Raw genomic sequence first — 23,482 nt, forward strand, 5'->3', positions numbered from 1 at the left:
ACTATTGACGATAATACAAATAGAATAGTTAACAGGAAAACAAACAAATAACACTAAACAATACTAATGCAAGTGATCTAATTAAGTGAACAACACCAATTTACTAAACCTGTAAAGTTTTGTTAATAAGACTCTATTATTTAAAACTTCAAATTATTATATTCAAGCCCCTCATTCTATAATATTGTGTGATGAAATTGTATTTGAAGTGGTGTTCTCACAACCCACCATGACTAAGAATTAGTATTACAACAATTAAATTTAGTTCATAAACTCTTATCTTTGTGAGATCCATAACTATTTATATGATATTCTAAAATTTTCCCCCTTATCGTTCTTAGATATTTTCTCAATACTTTTCCTATTATATAGTAATGATAATAATCTTTCTTTCCTCGACAAATCCAACAATATAATGATGGTTATTTGTTTAAAATGCTAAGTATGAGTGAATACTCCCTCTTTGGGAGTTATTTGGTTGCTTGGTTTCCAAGTCTAAAGGATTAGGAAACATTACCATTTGACATTTGTTTAGAATTATAAGTTAGAAGCCTTTGCATTAATTTAGTATATAAGTTTCTTAGCTTATAATATAGGTTTAGTTTAATTATTTTAATCAGTCTTCTCCCATTCCCCTCCCCCATAAAGAAAAAAAAAAAAAAAAAAAAAAAAAAACTTTGGATAACCATGAATTCATACATATCTATTTTAAGATATAGTAGTTTATGGTATAAATCGTGTTGTTGAATAGTCAATATCATAATACCATTGGTTGATTAAAATAAGTAAAATATTAAAAGAAAAACTAAAACTAAATACCACTTTAAATGTTATTTAAATCTCATAAAATCCGACATAATTAAACGTGTTTGTTCATGTGCTAGTGGACGCGGATGATAAAATTGCAACGAGAACCATGCCATCAAAAAAATGTAAGTTTGTTGACATTACAAGAAAAAATACTATATTTTTATCTTTTTTTATAGTAAGGGGTAGATAGGTTGTTATTTTGTGCAAGTTTTTGGTATTTTATACCGATTAAAATAAAATAATGTCAAGTCCACTCCTACCACCGAAATACAAACTAAAATCAACCTTACAAATACAACTAAAAACCGAACAATAGAAAATCATTACCAAAATGGTACACCTCCCTACCCTAACTTTCTTTATCAAGTCCGAAAAAGTAAATAAAAGCAAATTTATAAAAAGTTAGGACTTGACAGATGAAAGTGCATTTCCTTCTCCTGACTTTCTTTATCAAGTCGTTGTTTCTGTATTAAGTCAAACTGACCTGACAAAGTCATCTCCCTTCATCCACTCACCTCCACCACATCACTAACAAATTTCAAATCTCTACAACCCTCACTTGATTTCAACAACTCCTTTGCGACTTCCATCTCACCTTTTTCTTCCAAATACTTCACACATGTCCTCAAAGTAACTTCATTTAGTTTCCAATGATCACCATTACTCAAAATCGCCTTCCTCATTGCATCCATAGCCTTCTCCATCTCTCCATGTTTACTAAACACAGTTGCCAAACTATCCCACGTGCTTCTAGGAGGTTTCTTACCTTCACTAACCAATCTATCTACAAAAGCTTCAGCTTTCTTCCAATCACCCTTCTTGCTATACCCATTGACTAAAACATTAGCTACCCAAAAGTCAAACATTGGAGTTACTGATTCCCATTCCTCCACAATCTTTTCTACTCCATCAATGTCATCCAACTTCACTAATGAACTTGCCATATGGTGATACCCTTTGTTATCAACTTTCCTCCATGTTTTCTTGTACAAATTCCATATACGATAAACATGATCCTTTTTACCTAAACTAGCGTACATTGTAAGCAAGATTTCATAAGCAACACCTTTTGTATTCTGAAAGATGTTTTCCTCTGATTTCTTTAACATTTCTAGGGTTTTCTCAACTTGATTAAAGTTTAGATACCCTTTTGCAAGAACGATGTAAACATGCCAATCGAGGGGGAGGTAAGGATTGGCTTCCATGTAAGCAAGAAGATTTTCCATTGACTTGATGTCAAAAGAGGCGTATGCTGTTAACAGAATGTAATATGTTTGTCTGTGATAGCGAACATTTGCTTTATCCATTTGGTCAATGAGTTTGACTAGCTTCTCATGGTTTTCGGTTTTGGTGTATAGACTTAACATGCTATGGTAAGAATGTGTAGTCATGAACCCTAACTGTTTCATCTTTTCCATGGTGGCTTCTGCTTTTGTTAAGGATTTCTTGAAGGCGTAACAGTTTAAGAGTGTTCCATAGACTTTGAAATTCTTTAAAGAGTCTGGGATTGAATCGAAGAACTTCTCAGCTTGTTCTAGACCATGGACTCTTGAAATCAAATCCAAGTGAATCGCAAGGTTCCCAGATGATTGGTCAAGGTAACTTCTGTTAGTCATCCATTCAGAGAGCTGAAATCAGAATATGTAGCAAGATATTCAGGGATAAATAAGTGCAATTTTGTTCAAATTCTTATAACATTCATATGTCGAACCCAATCCAAGTGATTTCAAGTTCAAAGCTAAGGATTTGATCACTAAATCATGGCCAACAAAATTTCAACTTCTTACACCAGAATGGCAGATCTACAAAGACCAAATGTTGCCTAACTTTCATATACTAGTAATGTAATGGCATTAAACAAAAGCGAAGATAGAATCATATACTAACCTGGAGAGCTTGGGAATATCGATTGTGATTCCTGAAAACTCTGATCATGTTTTTGAGCTCATCAGCTACGATATTTTTACCTTCTTGTACCCATTGATCGAGTATCGGAACAACTGAAGTCTTTGGCGTTATTGCCGCCGGCGATATGCGCTTATACAGAGCATCATGATTTCGAATAATAGGGTTTTGTGCGTTTGTTGAGGAAAATGAGTTTTTAAACAAAATTCTAGAAATGCGATTCGAATTTGATAATAAAGAGTGATCAGCAAAATTACAGGATCGAAAAGCCACCATTGATTTGAAAGATTTCAAAATTTCTGGAAGCTAAGCGTAACTACAGAGAGGTCTGAGGATATGAGGGTTTAGGTTAGGATTCCATCAAAGGAAATGTTTGATGAATTTCACATTTTGGTCTCCATAGTTTCTGTATTTTGCAGAATGCCCACATTTGTTTCGGTTTTCAAAAATTTGTTACATTAATCTTGGAGCAGAGATTTCGATTATTTAGATTTTAGAGCATCAAGTGGAAAGACTTTTTCTTTAGCTTCTTTATAAAAAAATCAAAATGAAAAAGTTCTTTGTATCCTTCCTGATAAAAAAACGAACAAATTACACGGATGGTCCTTTAACTTTATAGTTTTACCTTGATTTGTCCCTACGAAACTTTTTTCCCTGAGATGTTCTTCCGGAGCAAACATTGCACGTAAAAGACCCTTATGACTAACTGTGTTAACAGATCCTGTTAAATAATTGTAAATGACGAAAATACCCTTTGTTTTTTGTATATGAATGCCCCCCCCCCCCGCTCTCTCTCTCTCTCTCTCTCTCTTTCTCTCTCTCTCTCTCCGGTCTTCTTCATCCTTAGCTCAGGCATCGATTGTAGATCCACTAGAGATTCGGCAACACAAATGTTGGGGAAATGCTCCTCGTTTAGTCTAATCGGAGACATAGAAAAAGAAACATGTGACATCCCCAAAATCACGACCAGAAAATACCGTTTTAATTTATGCTTTTAAAATAATTTCAGAGTAAATCCATTGATTTAAAAGAGTTGCGGAATTAGTTCCCAAAACAAAATATGATAAAATAAATTTTATCAAAGCATTTCTTCAAGATATGCATTTTCATTATATAACAATATTCGGGATGTCATGTTCCAATAAACAGACCAAAAGCATAAACAACAAAAGATAGACCATACAACAGTTACATATAACAACTGGTCTAATATCAAAAGATCTTGATAAGTCATCCAACTTATGCTCTCGCGCCACTACCTATAATACAACAAAACTGAGTGGGTCAGGCTTGAGAGCCTAGTGAGCATATAGGGTTTTCAACCCACAATAAATAATTATATTTAATTTCACCAACCAACAATAACCCGATTACCCATTCCCGTTATCCTCACTTTACGTCCCTAAAACAACATCTATCTCAAGGGACCTAATCTAGGATTTTCATCGGGACGGACATTACTGCAAAGGGGTTTCCTCAACAGTAGATGTCCTAAAGACAACCATGAGGGGGATAGAGTACACCGGTGAACACATCGTTCACAACACCTATAGGTTATGAGTCTGCTAGCATTCCACAGGACTGTCTAGAAAGAGTCTGTGGTCGTTATCCATACTCCACTGAATAACTAGATCAACAACAACAACATCGAGGCCTCTCATATGTTTATCACACATCAACTATCTACCCATGTTCTACCCAACATTTTAGTAGATAAAAATATATATTTTTATACATAGTTTAAAACCTGTATAGCATTCTCATTCAATACATATTCCAAACAACAGATGAGACACATACACATAACACGTATTTCATAGAGAATAAATCATATCTATGAGATAGAAGAAAGTGAATATACATTCATACATATAACAACAAAATATACACATAACACGTATTTCGTATAAAATATTTCGTAATTATGCGTTAGAAGAAAGTGACTACACACTCACTTGATCAGAAGATGATCGGACAACACTACGGATATAAGAGTAGTACTTCTTCGGTGAAACTGGGTTCACTTTACTCACCGGGCTTCTTACGGGCAGAGCTTCGACTCGGAAACTCTTTTCTTCGCGGGATCATCGAGCTTCGGGTCTCGGGATGATATCGGGGCTTCCGGAAGGGGGGGCGGGGGTTAAAATAGGGCTTAGAGAGGGTATTGGGAGTGAGAGAGCAAGGGAGGAGCATCCAAAACCAGTTGACCCTTGATTTCTATTTATAAGGTGAATTTTCTGGGTTCACGTCATGAGTTTCTAATTCTCACGTCGTGGGGATTGATCGTCATTGCATGCGTCATCGTCTACTTGCTCTGTCAGGCTCCAGAAGGCGTCAGAAGTCAGTTCACGTCTTGAACTCTGACACAACTTTGGGTTCGCGCCCCGAACTTCATAAATTCATAACTTTCGCATACGAACTTTGTTTTCGACGTTCTTTATATCGACGCGAAGGTGAGAATATTCTCTACAACTCTCGTTTAGACTCCGTTGGCTAATTTTGACTTTAATTTTAATATATTATTTTTAGTAGGCCGGGACAGGAAAACTCCGTTCGAAATTCATAACTCCTTCATCTGAACTTCGTTTTCGTCTGTCTTTTTATCGTTTCACTACTATTAACGAGATCTTCGATTCTCGTTTAGATTGTTTCGGCTAAAAATCACTCGATCTCAAATCGAGGATTCGGGCTGCATACTACTAAGTCGAAACTTCGGAAAAATCATAACTTCCTCATACGAAGTCAGATTTGAGCGTTCTTTTTATGCACGCTCTCGGTTTAACGAACTCTACGAATTTCATTTAGATTACTAAGGCTAGATATCGCTCTATCTTAAATTCGTATTTTACGTCATTCAACGTTGTGCCGGTTCTGTCGCGAAACTTCGACAAGTCATAACTTCTTCGTTATAACTCGGATTTCGACATTCTTTATATATTCGGAAACCTCGTTTCAACTACTACAACATTATCCATAGATATTGGCTTTATCTAACATTTCATTTTGACGCTTATTTTTATTCTTAATTAAATTAAGTCACACAATTAAGCACAAAACACATAATACTCAAATAATACACTTCTATTATTTCAAAACGGGTTACAAAGGTTAACCAAGACTATTATATCAACATTAATGACAAGCCCAGGAACACAGGCGTTACAATTCTCTCCACCTTAGAATGATTCTGTCCCCTGAATCACACATCAACAAACAAATGCGGGTAGCGACTCATCATGTCACTCTCCGTATCCCAGGTGAGATTCGACCCATTCGTGTGTTTCCATAGGACAAGCACTAACTCGACCATCTTGCGTCGCAACTTCTTAGTCTTTCGGTCAACGATTGCCTCTGGTTCTTCAATCAACCTTTTGTTCTCATCGATTCTCAACTTCGAAAGTGGAATCATGTCGGGAACTTCTCCCATGAACTTCTTCAAATAACACACATGGAAAGTGCTATGAATTCCATTCAGTTCTTCTGGTAGTTCGAGCTTGTAAGCTTGGTTCCCAATCCTCTGAAGAACTTTAAACGGTCCAGTAAACCTTAGACTTGATTTTCCTCTTTTACCAAATCTTATAAGTCCCTTCCATGACGAGACTTTAAGCAAAACCAAATCTCCAACTTCAAAAGTCATCGGTCTTCGCTTGTTGTCAGCATAGCTCTTTTGACGATCCTGAGCTGCTAACATTCTCTCCCTAATTATTTTCAACTTTTCAGCAGTTTGATAGACTATCTCTGGTCCCATAAACTGCTTTTCCCCAGCCTCAAGCCAACAAGACAGCGTACGACACTTTTGCCCGTACAAAGCTTGATAAGGTGCCATCTTAATGCTCGAGTGGAAACTATTATTGTAGGAAAATTCTACCAAAGGTAAATGTTCATCCCAATTACCTTGGAATTCCAGGGTACATGCTCTCAGCATATCTTCAAGTGTTTGTATCGTCCGTTCGCTCTGACCATCAGTCTATGGATGGTAAGTTGTACTCAAACACAACTTGGTAGCCAATTCCTCTTGTAGACTTTTCCAAAATCGTGAGGTGAAACGGCTGTCACGATCTGACACAATCATTAACGGAACACCATGAAGCCTCACAATTTCCTTCACGTAAGAATTCGCAAGCTTATCCATAGACCATTTCTCCTTGGCCGCTATGAAATGCGCACTCTTAGTGAATCGATCAACGACCACCCAAATCATGTCATGACCATTCTTTGTTCTGGGTAGTTTAGTGACAAAATCCATAGCAATGTCTTCCCATTTACCCATAGGCACATGTAAAGGTTCTAAACTCCCATATGGTTTCTGATGTTGTGTCTTGACTCTCGCACAAGTCACACACTCGACCACATACTTTGCAACATCAAGCTTCATCGTCGGCCACCAGTAGTAGGGTTTCAGGTCCCTATACATTTTAGTGCTACTGGGATGAATTGAGTACATGGTTTTGTGAGCTTCTTCCATCAGAAGATCTCTGACTCCTCCTGTCTTAGGTATCCAAATCCGATCTTGGAACACCTTCAGTCCATGACTGTTTATACCGAACACCAACTTTTTGTCCAGACGTTCTCCCTTTCGGTCATTCTTCTCAAAAGCTTCCTCTTGAGCTTTCTTTATACTCTCCATAATTGTCGAGACGGCCTTTTCTTAGGTATCCAAATCCGATCTTGGAACACCTTCAGTCCATGACTGTTTATACCGAACACCAACGTTTTATCCAAACGTTCTCCCTTTTGGTCATTCTTCTCAAAAGCTTCCTCTTGAGCTTTCTTTATACTCTCCACAATTGTCGAGACGGCCTTTTCTTTCAAGATTGACTTTCAGACTGAGAGCATCAGCAACAACATTTGCTTTACCGGGGTGGTAAAGTATCTCACAGTCATAGTCCTTAAGTAATTCTAGCCAGCGTCATTGCCTCATATTCAATTCTTTCTGACTAAAGTGATATTGGAGACTCTTATGATCAGTGAAAAGTTTGCACTTCGTGCCATAGAGGTAATGCCTCCATATTTTTAGAGCGAAAACTACCGCTGCCAACTCCAAATCATGAGTCAGGTAGTTCTTTTCATTCTCTTTCAGTTGTTGAGATGCATACGCGATCACCTTATCTCTTTGGGTCAAAACACAACCCAATCCAACCCCAGACGCATCGCTATAAACAGCGAAGTCTTCAACTCCATCGGGTAGAGAAAGTATCGGTGTCTCGCATAGTTTCTTCTTTAGCTTCTCGAATGCTTCTTTATGCTTATCACTCCAAGCATAAGTAGCTCCTTTGTGGGTCAAAGCTGTCAATGGACTAGCGATCGTAGAAAAGCCTTAGATAAACCTTCGGTAATATCCGACTAATCCTAAAAAGCTTTGGATCTCCGTGTGGACTTTTCGGTTGTTCCCACTTCATTACAACTTCAATCTTTGCTGGATCAACCATTATCCCTTCTTGGTTGACCACGTGACCCAAGAATTAGACTTCTCGAATCCAAAAATCATATTTGGAGAACTTAGCATACAACTTCTCCTTCCTCAAGACTTCCAACACTTCTCACAAGTGTCTGTCATGCTCTTCTTGGCTTTTCGAATAAATCAGAATTTCATCTATGAACACTATCACAGATTTATCTAGGAACGGATTACAAACCCTGTTCATTAAATCCATGAATATTGTTGGAGCATTAGTTAGTCCAAACGACATAACCAAAAACTCGTAGTGTCCATATCGTGTTCTGAATGCAGTCTTCTCTATATCCTACTCTCTTAATACTTTCTCAAAACGTTTTTTCCAAAAGGTTTACGGTCGATGCCTCTGATATGGTCACGTCGCTCTCCTAATACTTTCTCAAAAGCAGCTCTTTCTTGAGCGGGTGTTAACTCACTTTCACCTTGGGTTTTTTCTAAGAGCTCTTCGACTAACTGATTATGTAACTCCCAAAAGTAAGTAACAATTAAGTATAAATAAACATTTAATTATATGATAAAATTATAATTAAATACTTACATATTGTTGTTCCGCCTCAACAATAACAAATACACCATCCTATCGGTATGAGCTTTGTGAAACGTTTCCACTCTCTTAAGGTTATGTTTAACTTTAAAAATAAGAGTATATTTTAAATAAATAATTACATGTATCATACGTTTCCTTCTTATATCAAGTACTGATATACGAGCTTGACCCCCCACGATTCACATTTGTTTGCTTTTCACAGACTTTTTTGTTCTTTTCTGAAGAAATTATGTGTTCGTCCGTTTGGAAATAATCAACTGCTTTCTTCCAGTTATCAACTTCCGTACCCTCTGTAGGGTTGGCTAATGCTCTTGGGGTATCTTCATACCCTCCGACTAACATAAAATATTCTTTTGCGTCAGTTTTATGTTCTCGATAACCTTTTAACAAAGCTGCTTGAAAACTCTCTGTCAACATATTAGGTTGTACATCCTGGTACATCTGATCCAAATCAAACTTTGTCTACAAAAAAAAGTTAACCAAGTAAAACCCAGTTATAGTTAACCATATAAATTATTTTTAAATAAATAATTACCCCTAAATGTTGTAATACGGTGTCCTGTATTGCAGGGGAAACTTTTTTCCATGTCCATTTATCAAAAGGGACCATTTGCCACATTGTTTTTCTAACTTCTCGTGAAAACATGTCTTTCAGCTATCCTACGGGATCAAATGTTATATCCCTATCATATTCCATGCTAATTGGTTTGCCCTGATTCCATAAGATCGCTCTTTCAAGCTTTATATTTTTGGCTTTGCCTCGAACTTTCCTACGTGCACGTTGCTTAACTACAAGTGTAATTAAAAATTATTAGAAACGGTATTTAATTTATAATAACTGAATAAAAATAGTAAATAAAAATTCATAATAAGACTTACAGTCCTGCTCGTGATGACCAACACCTCTACGTGGGTCCTTAACTTCATCACCCCCTTGTCCACGACCCATAACAACAACCATGGTATACACAAACAAAAGCCATATTGACATCATTTCTTGAAAAATTATAAGATATACAAATACAATTTTTATTACAAATACACATTACATATAAATAAACATTTACATAGGAATAAACATTTCTATTTAACTAGAAATCCAAATGAAGTTCATATTACAAACACGTATTACATAAGAACTATTCTAATCAGAATCTTCCTCATATCCTTCAATGTCTTCTTCGATATCATAATCAGAATCGGTGTCATCGTAATCAGTCTCCCAATCAGAAACATCATTGACTCTACTAGTGGTGGAGGAACTTCAGTTGCACTTTCTACATCTGTAACGCCCGAAGATCCGGGCTAGTCAATTTAGAGGCAATAAGTGTCGAAAATGACTTTTTGGAAAAATATTATTTAGAATAAATAATCTTAACCAAGTTGTAGTGTATGTTACAAAGTTTCCGAACATATAAAGACCGCCGAAATCCAAGTTATAACGAAGAAGTTATGACCCGTCGAAGTTTCGCGACGGAACCGACACGATACCGGGAAACGTAAATAGTAAATTTACGATAGAGCGAGATTTAGCCTTAGCGATCTAAACGAAAATCGTAGAATACGTTAAACCAAAAGCGTCCATAATAAGAATGCCCAAATCTGACTTCGTATGAGGAAGTTATGATTTTTCGAAGTTTCGGATTATGTGTGTACAACCCGAAATTCGAATATTAGATCGAGCGGTTTTTAGCAGACACAACCTAAAAGAGAATCGACAATCTCGTTATTAGTAGCGTAACGATAAAAAGACAGACGAAAATGGACATCGGATGAAGAAGTTATGAGATTTTAACGGACCAATCCTGTCCCGGCCTGTTAAAAATATAACTTTAAAAATAAAGTCAAAATTAGCCGACAGAGTCTAAACGAAAGTTGTAAAGTACGTCTCCACCTATGCGTGGATATAAATAACATCACAAACGGAGTTCGTATGAACGAGTTACAAATTATAATAGCATATTTACGTATTAAAATAAAGTATAAATCATATATACGTACACATATATATACATATGTATATATCATTAGAAAGGTATCGACGATGCGGTCATTATAAGACTAATGTTGAGTTCTTTCGACATTAGTTTAGTACAAATATCGTTAAATCTATTTAAAATAGTTTTATAAAGGGGTGTTTAGTTGTTTATATAACTAAAAGGTCATTAAGTAATAATTGATGGTAGTTTTTGAAAATTTAATTAGTATAAATAAGAGCCTTTGGCTCTCATATTTCTTGCACCATTCTCTTGATTCAAGAGTTTTTCTCTTCTTATCCCCCGAGCATTTCGGTCCCTCGTGATTCGACTTCTCTTTCTGCAGTTTTAGTATAGTAAGGTGAGCGCTGAAGCGTTGCACGAATCTTTCTTAGAAAGATTCAGCGACGAAGTTCTGTCCCTGCAGAGCCCGACTCCTAGCTAAAATCCTCTTGTAAGTAAATTATGCTTACCCTATTTTAAATATAGTTTATATTTAAAATTAGTATTGTTATTATAAATTTATAATAAATATTTTAGCTATTATTATGACTTATATAAGTGTCGTTATAATATATTTTTAACTACTCGCGGTATGGAGAATCTGATTTAAAGGGCCACATAGGGTTGTTGGATTTCAGAAGTGCTATATGCCAAAATGGTCCTGCCCTCCGATGTTTTATGTCTGGCCCCTGTCTGTACATAGTGGTTGGAAAATATTGTTTAAACGCTTATATAATAATAATAATAAGACTAATAATTAGTCACGGTAAATATTAGACTAAAATCTAGTGGTAATAATACTAGGTTTCGTCGAAGGAAATTATTTTAAAGTAAACGAAGCGCTGTCCGAGTATCGAGTCACCACCTTCTCAGGTGAGTGCATAGTTACTTTCATCTTACACATAGATATGAAGTATTTTATATAAACTACATGCTATGTGTGCATATTATCTGAATACTTGCTGTCTATGCTGGATGAACGTTGTTTTTTATACATGTTTTAAATGATTTGAACTGTATACGTATTTTAAATATACAAGTATGTTGGGTATGAGATGGGTAGATGAATGATGAGAGATAAAAGATGATGTGAGTAAACATTGGCAGCTATAGACTTAGTGCCTAACAAATAACATCGGCAACTATGGACTTAGTGCCTATTGGACAAACACTGGTAACTATGGACTTAGTACCTGTTAGGAATTGGTAGCTATGGATTTAGTACCCAACAGCTATGGGATTAGTGCTTTACGAACGAGCATTGGCAGCTATGTATTTAGTGCCAGTCCTATAACTCTGGAAGCAAAGGACTTCAGAATGAACGAATGTGGGATAGATGACTCTTAGGATAGATCCTTAAGAGTAAAGAAGATAATGGGGATCGGTAATTGGGTCGATTGTTTGATTGTTTAAACATAATAATTATATTATTATGGGTTGAAAACCCTATGTACTCACCAGGTTTCCCAACCTGACCCACTCAGTTTATTTATATTACAGGTGTTGAGATGAAGTCACATTACACTGAGAGATTAAAGAGATGTAGATCACTAGTGTAAATAAATGTAAGTTCTGTTTATGCTTATGTTTATGTATTGATGATGACATCCCAAATGTTTTAAAACGAATTAAAAATACTTTTCTTCGAAAATGCTCTGATAACGTATTTATCATGTTTTACTGGGAACAAATTCCGCAACATTTTTATTAAAAGAGGTACTCTGATTTTTATAAAGCATAAACAAAATCGGTCTTTTCTGGCCGTGAAAATGAGGATGTCACAACATCAACAATGACTCTAGGAATGTTTTGAAAGTACACGTTGAAATCGATAAAAAGTGGAGCATCGGATGAAGAGATATTTTGAAGTACATCGACATTGTCTACATTTTCGTGTGAGCCATTGTCAACATTTTGGACACGATCATCGTTTGATGGCAGATCCCAAATACTTCCATGATTAACATGCTTGACAACACACCAATGGTTATTGTTTGGCTCTCTGATATAGAACACTTGTTTGGCTTGTGAAGCATATATGAGTTAATCATCTTTGTATGCTTTGCGTCGTGTGTCGATACTGGTGAAATTATCACTAGAAATAACTCTTGTTTGAGTATCAAACCACTTACAACGAAATAGTACAGTTGAATAATCATGTGTATACCTCAACTCTATAATCTCTTCTAACTGGCCATAATATTTCTCGTCTTTCTCACCTACCGCTAAAACCCCAGAGTTTTGTGTTGTGTGTTGTGCGTCACGACTAAGTACCATAAACTTAACATCGTTGACTATGCATGCAGTTTAATAATAAGCATTCATTTGCAGACCCATTGCAAGAGCCGACAACTCTTTGTGGAATTTTGGAGAGTTTTCTATTTTCATTTGATGAACCTAGCAATTATAAAGTAATATGTATTATGTATTCATTAGATCAATGAAACAAATTTGTTTATTAATTTATTAGTTTATAACCCGTGAGAACCACGGTTACAAAATTAATTAAAATTTCATTGTAAAAATTCAAAATTGTTAATCAATTATTTTAATTAAATTATTAATTAAGAGATATGTTTATTAGTTATGTAAAATTATATTCGCTGATTCAAATAAATATATGAAATTAATTTTTAATTTATACCGAATAACTTTTATTTGTGAATTAATGTAAACAATAATATAAAATTTAAAATGGAAAATGGAAAATAAATAGATTGACAAGTAACATCACATTAATTAGGAGGTCTAATAAATTTGAAATGAAGAATTAATTGGTTGACAAGTGGCATCATATTAATTAGGATGTCTAATACGATGACACATGGCAAAACAACTAATCTTTTATTAGTATAGGGATATTACCTTTTCACGAAACCAATTACGAAATTCTTGCTTTTCATCACTTTTGGGATTTTCATATTAGAATTTCCTATGCTGATGACCAAAAGATATAGATTTAAAAAGATAAAAAAAATTAAGGATGAAAGTTAGAGATAAGATTAGTTACTTGATATATTGTGTGACTTCTTCACAGATATTCATTACAAACCATTCCATGTTACGCATTTCCGTTAAATTAAGAGTTTTGATTTGAGTTGTGCTGGTCGGTCGACATTTAGACTCAAACATCCAAAGCTTTGTTTTTTTCAATGACAACATCTTCATTTCTTTCCGGACGATTGAATTGATTCTTTACATCTCGAAGGTACATCAAACAAAATGATAAAGCTTCTTTCGCAGCATAACCCTCATCTATAGAACCTTCCGGCCTCGCCTTATTTCTGACATAGTTTTTTAGTTTTTTCATATACCTTTCGAAGGGATATATCCATCCCATACATACCGGGCCTCCGACAATCGCTTCATCAGGTAAATGCAAAATAAATGAACCATAACGTCAAAAAAAATGTTGGAGGATAAATCAATTCTAACTTGCATAAGATTGTAATAATGTCTACTTTTTCTTTCCTCATATCCTCCACCTTCAATGTTTTGGAACAAAGTTGCTTGAAAAACGTATAAAGGTCTACAATAGGTGTATAAGTGTCTTTGTCTAACAACCCTTTTACTCCAATCAGTATCAAACGTTGCATAAGAATGTGGTGGTCATGCTCTTTCAACCCAATAATGTTAGTATTGGTATCGTTCACTTTCTTACTAATTTTAGAACCAAACCTATCCGGCAGTTTAACATCTTTTATAAATTGACAAAAAAGTTGTCGACTAGATTTCGTGAAAGAGTATCTTGCATGGGGTCTATGAAACTTGTCACCATTTTTTGCAACCATTCATTTCTCCGAATGTTTAGAATTCTCAAGTCCTCTCGTGCATTTGATGTGTCTTTACTTTTATCGTTCATTAGAAGAGTACCTAACAAATCCTCGTCCACATTTTTCTGGACATGCATAAGATCTATGTTGTGCTTCAACTGTAGAGAAGACCAATACTCGAGTTCAAAGAAAATGCTTCGGTATCAAACGTTGCATAAGAATGTGGTGGTCATGCGCTTTCAACCCAATAATGTTAGTTTTGGTATCGTTCACTTTCATACTAATGTTAGAACCAAACATATCTGACAATTTAACATCTTTTATAAATTGACAAAAGAGTTGTCGAATAGATTTCGTGAAAGAGTATCTTGCATGGGGTCCATGAAACTTGTCAACATTTTTTTTTGCAACCATTCATTTCTCCGAATGTTTAGAATTATCAAGTCCTCTCGGGCATTTGATGTGTCCTCACTTTTATTGTTCATTAGAAGAGTATCTAACAAACTCTCGTCCACATTTTTCTGGACACACATGAGATCTATGTTGTGCTTCAACTGTAGAGAAGACCAATACTCGAGTTCGAAGAAAATGCTTCGTTTCAACCAATTCAACTCGTAATCTTGTCGCTTTGGCTCCCCACCTCCAAGCTTAGGATGTTTACCCGGTTTATGAGTTAGTAGACGACCTAGTTGCTCTTGTATGTCGTCATTACTAAAGTGTCTCGGAGCAGGGCTTGTCTCTTCCATCCCGTTTAAGTCCAACCTCTTTCTTAACGGATCATTAGCATCTAGAAAATGACGATGACCGATATATACGACTTTGTTTGTTGCACGGTACGAAGGAGTGTCTTCATTGCAAGTAGCACATGCTCTATAAGTCTATACCCTTGCCCACTCCAACCTGAAAGACTACTAAGAGCTAGCCAGTCGTTTATTTGTAACATCCAGTTTATTAAATAAGTAGATAGATAACATTGATGAATGAATAGTCGCCCTAAATCCATATTATTTAATGGGGAGTGTGTAACGTCTGTGTTTCTGGGCTTGTCATTAATGTTGATATAATAGTCTAGGTTAACCTTTGTAACCCGTTTTGAAATAATAAAAGTGTATTATTTGAGTATTATGTGTTTTGTGCTTAATTGTGTGTCTTAATTTAATTAAAAATTAATAAAAATAAGCGTCAAAATGAAATATTAGATAAAGCTGATATCTATGGACAATGTTATAGTAGTTGAAACGAGGTTTCCGAATATATAAAGAATGCCGAAATCCGAGTTATAACGAAGAAGTTATGACCTGTCGAAGTTTCGCGACAGAACCGGCACAACGCTGAATGACGTAAAATACGAAATTAATATAGAGCGATATTTAGCCCTAGTAAATTAAACGAAAGTCGTAGAGTTCGTTAAACCGAGAGCGTGCATAAAAAGAACGTCCAAATCTGACTTCGTATGAGGAAGTTATGATTTTCCGAAGTTTCAACTTAGCAGTATGTAACCCGAATACTCGATTTGAGATCGAGCGGTTTTTAGCCGAAAGAATCTAAACGAGAATTGAAGATCTCGTCGATAGCAGTCCAATGGTGAAAAGACAGACGAAAACGAACGACGGATGAAGAAGTTATGAGTTTATAACGGAGTTTTCCTGTCCCGGCCTACTAAAACTAATATATTTATAATATATTAAAAATAAAGTCAAAATTATCCAATGGAGTCTAAATGAGAGTTGTAGAGCATAATCTAACCTACGTGTGGATATAAAGAGCGTCGAAAACGGAGCTTGCATGCGAAAGTTATGAATTTTTGAAGTTCGGGGCGTGAACCCCAAGGCTGTGTCAGAGCTCACGAGGTGAACATATGTAGTTCACGAGGTGAGCATTAGTGACTCACGAGGTGAACAGATGATGGACGTCTTCCAGGGCAAGTGGCCATGACGAATGCAATGACGTATCGAGCTCACGAGGTGAATATTAGAAACTCACGAGGTGAGCCAGTTCACGAGGTGAATATCAGAAACTCACGAGGTGAACCCAGAAAATTCACCCTATAAATAGAAATCAAGGGTCAACCGATTTAGGTTGCTCATCTCTTACTCTCCCACTCCCGATACTCTCTCTAAGCCCTATTTTAACCCCCCGAAGCCCCGGTATCATTCCCGAGACCCGATGCGAGTCCCGAAGCCCGAAGATCCCGAGAAGAAAAGAGTTTCCGAGCCGAAGCTCTGCCCGCGAGAAGCCCGGTGTGTGAAGTGTCCCATTTTCACCGAAGAATATTACTCTTAGAGCCGTAGTGGTGTCCGATCATCTTCTGATCAAGTGAGTGTGTAGTCACTTTCTTCTAACGCATACTTATGAAGTATTTTATACAAAATACGTTTTATGTGTATATTTTGTTGTTATATGTGTGAATGTATATTCACTTTCTTCTATCTCATAGATATGATTTGTTCTCTATGAAATACGTGTTATGCGTATGTGTCTCATCTGTTGTTTGGAATATATATTGAATGAGAATGCTATATATGTTTTAAACTATGTATATAAATATATATTTTTATCTATTAATATGTTGGGTAGAACATGGGTAGATAGTTGATGTGTGATAAACAGATGAGAGGCCTCGATGTTGTTATTGTTGATCTAGTTATTCAGCGGAGTCTGGATAACGACCACAGACTCTTTCTAGACAGTTCTGTGGAACGCTAGCAGGCTCATAACCTGTAGGTGTTGTGAACGATGTGTTCACCGGTGTACTCTATCCCCCTCATGGTTGCCTTTAGGACATCTACTGTTGAGGAAACCCCTTTGCAGTAATGTCCGTCCCGATGAAAATCCTAGATTAGGTCCCTTGAGATAGATGTTGTCACTCAGTTTTGTTGTATTACAGGTAGTGGCGCGAGAGCATAAGTTGGATGACATATCAAGATCTTTTGATATTAGACCAGTTGTTATATGTAACTGTTGTATGGTCTATCTTTTGTTGTTTATGCTTTTGGTCTGTTTATCGAAACATGACACCCCGAATATTGTTATATAATGAAAATGCATCTCTTGATGAAATGCTTTGATAATCTTTATTTTATCATATTTTGTTTTGGGAACAAATTCCGCAACTCTTTTAAATCAAAGGATTTACTCTGAAATTATTTTAAAAGCATAAATTAAAACGGTCTTTTCTGGCCATGATTTTGGGGATGTCACAGAGTGGGTTTTGGGGAGCCAAATGTTATAAATTAGATTATTCGGGGGTTAAAGTATAGTTTTGGGACTTACTTTGAAAAAGATTTTTCATGGAGGGGCTATATGGTAACTTATGGGACTTGAATTGTTATGAATCTTGAATGTTGGGGGTTGTTTTGTAAATTGTAGCACATATACAGCAAATACAAATACATTCACATACATATACCACATATACACCAAATACAAATACATTCACATACACACATAATAACATCCTACTTAAACCAAATACATATACTTTCACATAAATAAAACCATAACATCCTATAAATTTTACATTCATGTACCACATATACAACAAACATGCATACATTCACATACACATATACTAACATCGTACTTAAACCAAATACACATACTTTCACATAAATAAAACCATAACATCCTACTTATACAAAATACATAAATTTTACATTCATGTACCACATATAGAAAAAATATACATACATTCACATACACACATAATAACATCCTACTTATAACAAATACATATAATTTCACATATACAGATACATACGGAAATTTTCACATAACTTTCACACCAAATTTACATAGATACACACACCAAATGCATATAATTTCACATATATAGATACATATGGCAATTTTCACATAATTGATACAACTACACATAGCTTGCAATTAAACTCAAATTTTACAAGGGATTGAAGTAAATAGAACCTGTAGTGGCGGAAATCAACAAATATGTTGCCGGGAAATTGTTCTTCACCCGGAAATACCCTCACCAACCCAAATACAAAACTACCAAAAACAAGAAATTGAAAAATAATTTCCAATCAATCATCAAATAGAGCTAGAAATCGAAGTTAAAAGTGAAAGATAATGAGATATAACAACATAGAGTTACATTTTTTCCCGAGATGGAGGTAGAAATCGTGAGTTACCCTGTTTAATTGAAGCCCCTAAACACCTTTGATCCCTAATCTCACATTATAGTGAGATTTTATGTTAAATCGACGGAAACAACACAAAGAATGGGGGAAGAAGAAGCAACAACATTTGATGGAAGAGAGGAAACAAAAGAACATAAGGCATTCATTTTTGTGCCTTAAATCTGTGATAGCCCTTAGCGGCGACACTTTTAGCGGCGACAAATGTTAGCGGCGACTATCTGAAGGGAAGGGTACTACGCCATTTTTTAGACCGCTATTAGCGGTGACAAAATGTCACCAGTATTGGGTATATGCAGATAAGACAGCCGAACCGTTGGATGAGATACTCGATCGAACGGCTGAGGTGTATCAGAAGTGATAACGCAGATTCAGATGGAATACCTTTAGTGGCGACACAATTATTGGCGACAAATAGCAGTGTCGCCGCTAAAACCTTATGTCACCGGTAATTATGTCGCCGTTAAAGACATGGCTTCTTGGAGTGACTATGAAATGGGTATCTAAAACAAATTAGTTATCGTGGTGGATACAAGGTTTTGAATGTCGAACTACTTTTCGATTTACTAACATTAGAGATACATCCGAAGTTAGTTTTTATTACAAATAATTTGTTTCGAGTAAAATATAAGATATGCATGTTTATTATTATTAATTTTTTTTAATTTTTTTTTAATTTCTATAATTTTTTTATGATGGTGCATGAAGCGTGCAAGAGTTGTACATCCACGTGACGACACGTGTATCTACATGCCAAAATCTTACTTGTACGAGACGAGGCTCTACTAAACTCATGGCTCTCAATTTTCCTCACTATTTATTTTGCGTTAATTCCCTGGAGCCACACACACCATTTTCACTCTTTCTTCTTTCTCCAATTCACCATCTCTTTTTCTTCTTCTTCTTCTTCTTCTTCTTCTTCTTCGTAAGATCATTCAATAATGGCTCAATTACTATCTCCGGTTTGCACAGATCCAATTAAATTTCAAAACGGAATGAGCAGCTTGTGTCCACCAAGCAACAGATGGTCGATGCTGGCGACCAACAACAGTATAAGATGGAATGGAATCGGCCATGGTGAGGGAAGAAGAAGAAAATTTAGCAGAGTTAAAGTCGCCACTGATTCGTCGCGGTATTCATCGGATGCTGTTGCTGATGATTACTATGCTGTCTTAGGACTGGTATGTCAAATTCTCTTAATCTCTGTTCGCATTTCACTCTTTTTAGTTGAAATTCAGTTTCATCTTCTTGTTTAGGCTTCTGTTTCTTCCTTGATTTCATATGCTTACTTTTGAAAAACTCCATCGTTCCCCAGGAAGCCGACATTTTAACACTTTTGACTAGTTGCGTACATTGATTTACATATATAAAGTAACAATAGTTCAGTATTAGGGATATATGGAATTGGATTTAGAAGGAACAGCATTAAGCCCTAATCTGTTTTCTAGAAAAGCATTAAACCCTAGCTGGCTAGTTCCAATACGTTACATTAAATTGGTGATCATCCTAAGAAATATATTCCATAAAACAAACTTTCATGAATCCTTGGTGCTTAAGAATGTAAAGCTTTTTTTTATTTTGGCTTGTCCTAAAATTCGCAACTTTTATTTTTTGAAAAGATTAATTTTGAAATTGAACTGTTAGCAACCATTAGAAGATATTGGTGGAACTGATTGAGTTGTGGTCCACAAGCTGTCTTAGTTTTGTCTTATTAAGGGTTAGTTTAGGTATTTGATCATTAGTTAAAAGATCTTATCTGCATGTCAAGTCATTTTTTTTGATGGAAGGATTATCTCATAATGAAATAAGCCAAAGTGAATGTCAAACTTTTGTTGTTGTCTTAGGCCTTTTTTCCTTTTTTTCCCCTACAAATGTGCACTATTATGTTTGTAAGTTGAAGCATTCTAACAAAACAATATCCAAAGACTATTTATGTAATCAACTCTTGCTCCAAATTTTCAGAACCATGTCATAGTTGTTTGGTTAGGTGTGTTTTCTTGGGTATTTCCGAAAAGTATATGTACTATTAAAATTTAGAGCAAAAAAATATACCATTATAGAAAAAGGAAGAAAACTGTTTGGGCATAAAAGTACTAGCAATGAGAAAGTAAATCATCCAAATAACAGTAAACCTATATCAAACAAATCAATTAAAGTACATTGTCATTTCTTTCATTTGACTCTTTTACATATATCTTATCATCAGTCAAATATTCTTTACCTTCATGATTATTGGTTTATACTTATCTCATTGTTTCTCCTTTGTAATCAGCTTCCAGATGCAACTCCAGAGCAAATCAAGAAAGCCTATTATAATTGCATGAAATCATGTCACCCTGACTTGAGTGGCAATAATCCAGACACTACAAACTTTTGTATCTTCATTAATGAGATTTATGAGGTGGGTTCATTCATACCAGGGAAACTTTTTTCATTCATATGTTTATCATATCATCCCACTTTCATGTTCTCCTATTACATGTCATCCAAATACAAAGCAATTTTCAAAATTTCACTGCTATAATGGGTTCATACAAACTCAAGTCAATGAAATTGCATATGCTACACACATTATTGTGTCTTGTGCTTCTTATGTAAAGCAAATATTGCAGTGTAGGTTCTCAGTGATCCAGCTCAGCGAATGGTATACGATGAAATCCATGGATATGCTTTGACTGCAATAAATCCGTTTTTTGATGATTCCTCTCCTAAGGATCATGTATTTGTTGATGAGTTTAGCTGTATAGGTACGTGTTTTACTACATTATGCAAGAAGGGTACTTTTGACATTTTGTTACATATGGCATGTTTGGTTGCTAAATGACTGAAATACCTTTTCTAAACCCTACTATTAACATATTAATTTGTTAGTTCCTTTTTTCCATTTTTAGATTTTGTAATCCATTATCTAATATTTGTTGTTGTGTTTGGATAATTTATGTTAGTAATATGTATAACATTATTGTCTTTTTACCTAAAAACAGTTGTAAAAAAGTTTATTGAACAAGAATCTAAATAAAGCATAACATAAATATTTCAACAAGTTTTAGAAGAATTTCCAAAAACAAGAAATCAACAGACAACAATTTTGTCATGTTTCAGTATTTGCATTTGAAATCCTTGATCACATAGGAATGGACAAATTTCAACTTGTTCATATATTCTAATTCGTTTGATTTCTGAGTAGATAAACATCTCTACAGAAACAATTAACTTTGCTTGTGTAGAATATAATTAATTAATTATTGTTGTTTATAATAGGCTGCAAAAATTGTGCCAATGTTTGCTCAGACGTGTTCATGATAGAGGAGGATTTTGGTAGAGCTAGAGCATGTAGTCAGCAAGGAAGCACTGACTTAGTTCAACAAGCTATTGATAGCTGGTAAATTTTTTAAAAAATGTTTACATCAAATTTGGATTTACTCCACCATTTCACACCAAAATTTGACATTATTCTATTAGGATTTACGATTATTATATATTTATGCATACATTAAAGTTTGAATCTTTGAAAGGTATTTAAGAAAATTATTATTATTTTTCTTCAGCCCTGTTGATTGCATCCATTGGACTTCTGCTGCACAAGTATCTTTGCTTGAAGATGAAATGCGGAGGGTAGAAAGAGTCAATGTAAGAAATACTGTAAACGATTCATCATCTTAATAATAATTTCTTACATGAACAATAACTTATTGCTATATCTTAATTCTATTTTTTTCTTTTTAGTTATATAAAATGATACTGCTGACTCTGCCTTTGGTTATTTTGACCAGGTTGCCCTGATGCTTGCAGGGATGGGTTCATCTGCAGATGTTTTTAGAATGGCAAGACTCATTTCTTATAAATTGGTTATTCGTGATTAGTTTTTTTTTTTTTTTTTTCTTTAATGAACCCTGTTCATCTATTGTCTGTTCAAAAGACGTAAATACCCTCCTCGTCTCCATGGTCAATGCTTTCATCTTTATGATGGTTCTGTTTGTTTTGACAGGCAAGCAGTCGATGGGAAAAGAGACAAAACAAAGTTCTGGTAATAAATAGTATTATTTATTTATTAAACACTGAATTCCCATTTCTTCACATTTCATTCTCACTTTTATGTTCTTATGTGTGTGGTTCTTGCTCACTAATAAAAAGAAGTAAACTCTCTAGAGTCTAGAATAACAACCTACTTACAATTTCAGGTTTATATTTTTTGTTTTAGTAAATACATACAAGTAGGAAATATAAACATGTTTTTATCATGGTTGAATTAGAAATGTAGAATATGAGTTAGTAACTAATAATGATGAAGTTTATTATTTGATTACAGGAGCAAGCTAGAGTAAGAATGACGAAATCGAAAGATTCAAATGACAAATCTGACCCTTACTGGAGCAACCTTTGGGGGGGCAATGGTAAAACCGGTGGTCAAAGTCAAAGTACAGGTATTGTACTTTCTTTTTAAAATACTTAAAAAGAAATAAAAAAAAAAAAAAAATGAATGGAAAGAAAGTATTTGTTGCATAAGTCTGAAAGGAAGTTTGATGGCATGATATACAGATGAGGAGGTGAAAGAGAGAGCAAGAAGAGCGGCTGCAGCTGCAAGAAGATGGAGAGAGTATTCAAGACGGGGTGTTGACAAACCAGCCACCTATAAGCTTCCATCACAGTCACAGTCACAGTCTGAAAATTAAATCAAGAAGAAAGACTCTTCTTTATAACACATATGCTCTATGCATTTCATGTCTCTCTCATGATATATATATATATATATAATTTGGATGTGTATGTAATGTATATAATAGTTGTATAGATAAATTAAAACATATGTCTTCCACCTTTTTTGGGCGTGACAAAAAAATTGCACTTGTTGTCTTTGT

General features: G+C 35.1%; 2 protein-coding genes across 2 annotated transcripts; one reads left to right on the forward strand and one right to left on the reverse strand.

Moving 5' to 3' along the window:
- Positions 1-1,038: 1,038 nt before the first annotated feature.
- Positions 1,039-3,121, reverse strand: LOC111886227 (pentatricopeptide repeat-containing protein At2g20710, mitochondrial). The gene is made up of 2 exons (XM_023882463.3): positions 2,698-3,121; positions 1,039-2,438 (listed from the first exon to the last, which is right to left on the reverse strand). The coding sequence occupies exons 1-2, from the start codon at positions 2,989-2,991 to the stop codon at positions 1,314-1,316; spliced, it is 1,419 nt and encodes a 472-aa protein (XP_023738231.1). The 5' UTR covers positions 2,992-3,121; the 3' UTR covers positions 1,039-1,313.
- A 16,320-nt stretch (positions 3,122-19,441) lies between these two features.
- LOC111886184 (chaperone protein dnaJ C76, chloroplastic) lies at positions 19,442-23,479 on the forward strand. The gene is made up of 9 exons (XM_023882415.3): positions 19,442-19,804; positions 20,896-21,024; positions 21,241-21,370; positions 21,885-22,005; positions 22,172-22,253; positions 22,397-22,447; positions 22,612-22,650; positions 22,933-23,047; positions 23,163-23,479. Exons 1-9 carry the CDS (start codon positions 19,565-19,567, stop codon positions 23,294-23,296), a joined length of 1,041 nt encoding a protein of 346 aa, XP_023738183.1. The 5' UTR covers positions 19,442-19,564; the 3' UTR covers positions 23,297-23,479.
- Positions 23,480-23,482: the final 3 nt, after the last annotated feature.

The sequence above is a fragment of the Lactuca sativa genome, chromosome 4, assembly GCF_002870075.4.
Source record: "Lactuca sativa cultivar Salinas chromosome 4, Lsat_Salinas_v11, whole genome shotgun sequence".
NCBI classification, from domain to species: domain Eukaryota; kingdom Viridiplantae; phylum Streptophyta; class Magnoliopsida; order Asterales; family Asteraceae; genus Lactuca; species Lactuca sativa.

Bases quoted from the DNA above. Each gene is read 5' to 3' on its own strand.
- LOC111886184 (XM_023882415.3), top strand. From the start codon at position 19,565: ATGGCTCAATTACTATCTCCGGTTTGCACAGATCCAATTAAATTTCAA. The intron at 21,025-21,240 runs GTGGGTTCATTC...ATTGCAGTGTAG, and splicing joins TCATTAATGAGATTTATGAG to GTTCTCAGTGATCCAGCTCA. The intron at 22,006-22,171 runs GTAAATTTTTTA...ATTTTTCTTCAG, and splicing joins CAACAAGCTATTGATAGCTG to CCCTGTTGATTGCATCCATT.
- LOC111886227 (XM_023882463.3), bottom strand. From the start codon at position 2,991: ATGGTGGCTTTTCGATCCTGTAATTTTGCTGATCACTCTTTATTATCA. The intron at 2,439-2,697 runs GTTAGTATATGA...TTCTGATTTCAG, and splicing joins GATATTCCCAAGCTCTCCAG to CTCTCTGAATGGATGACTAA.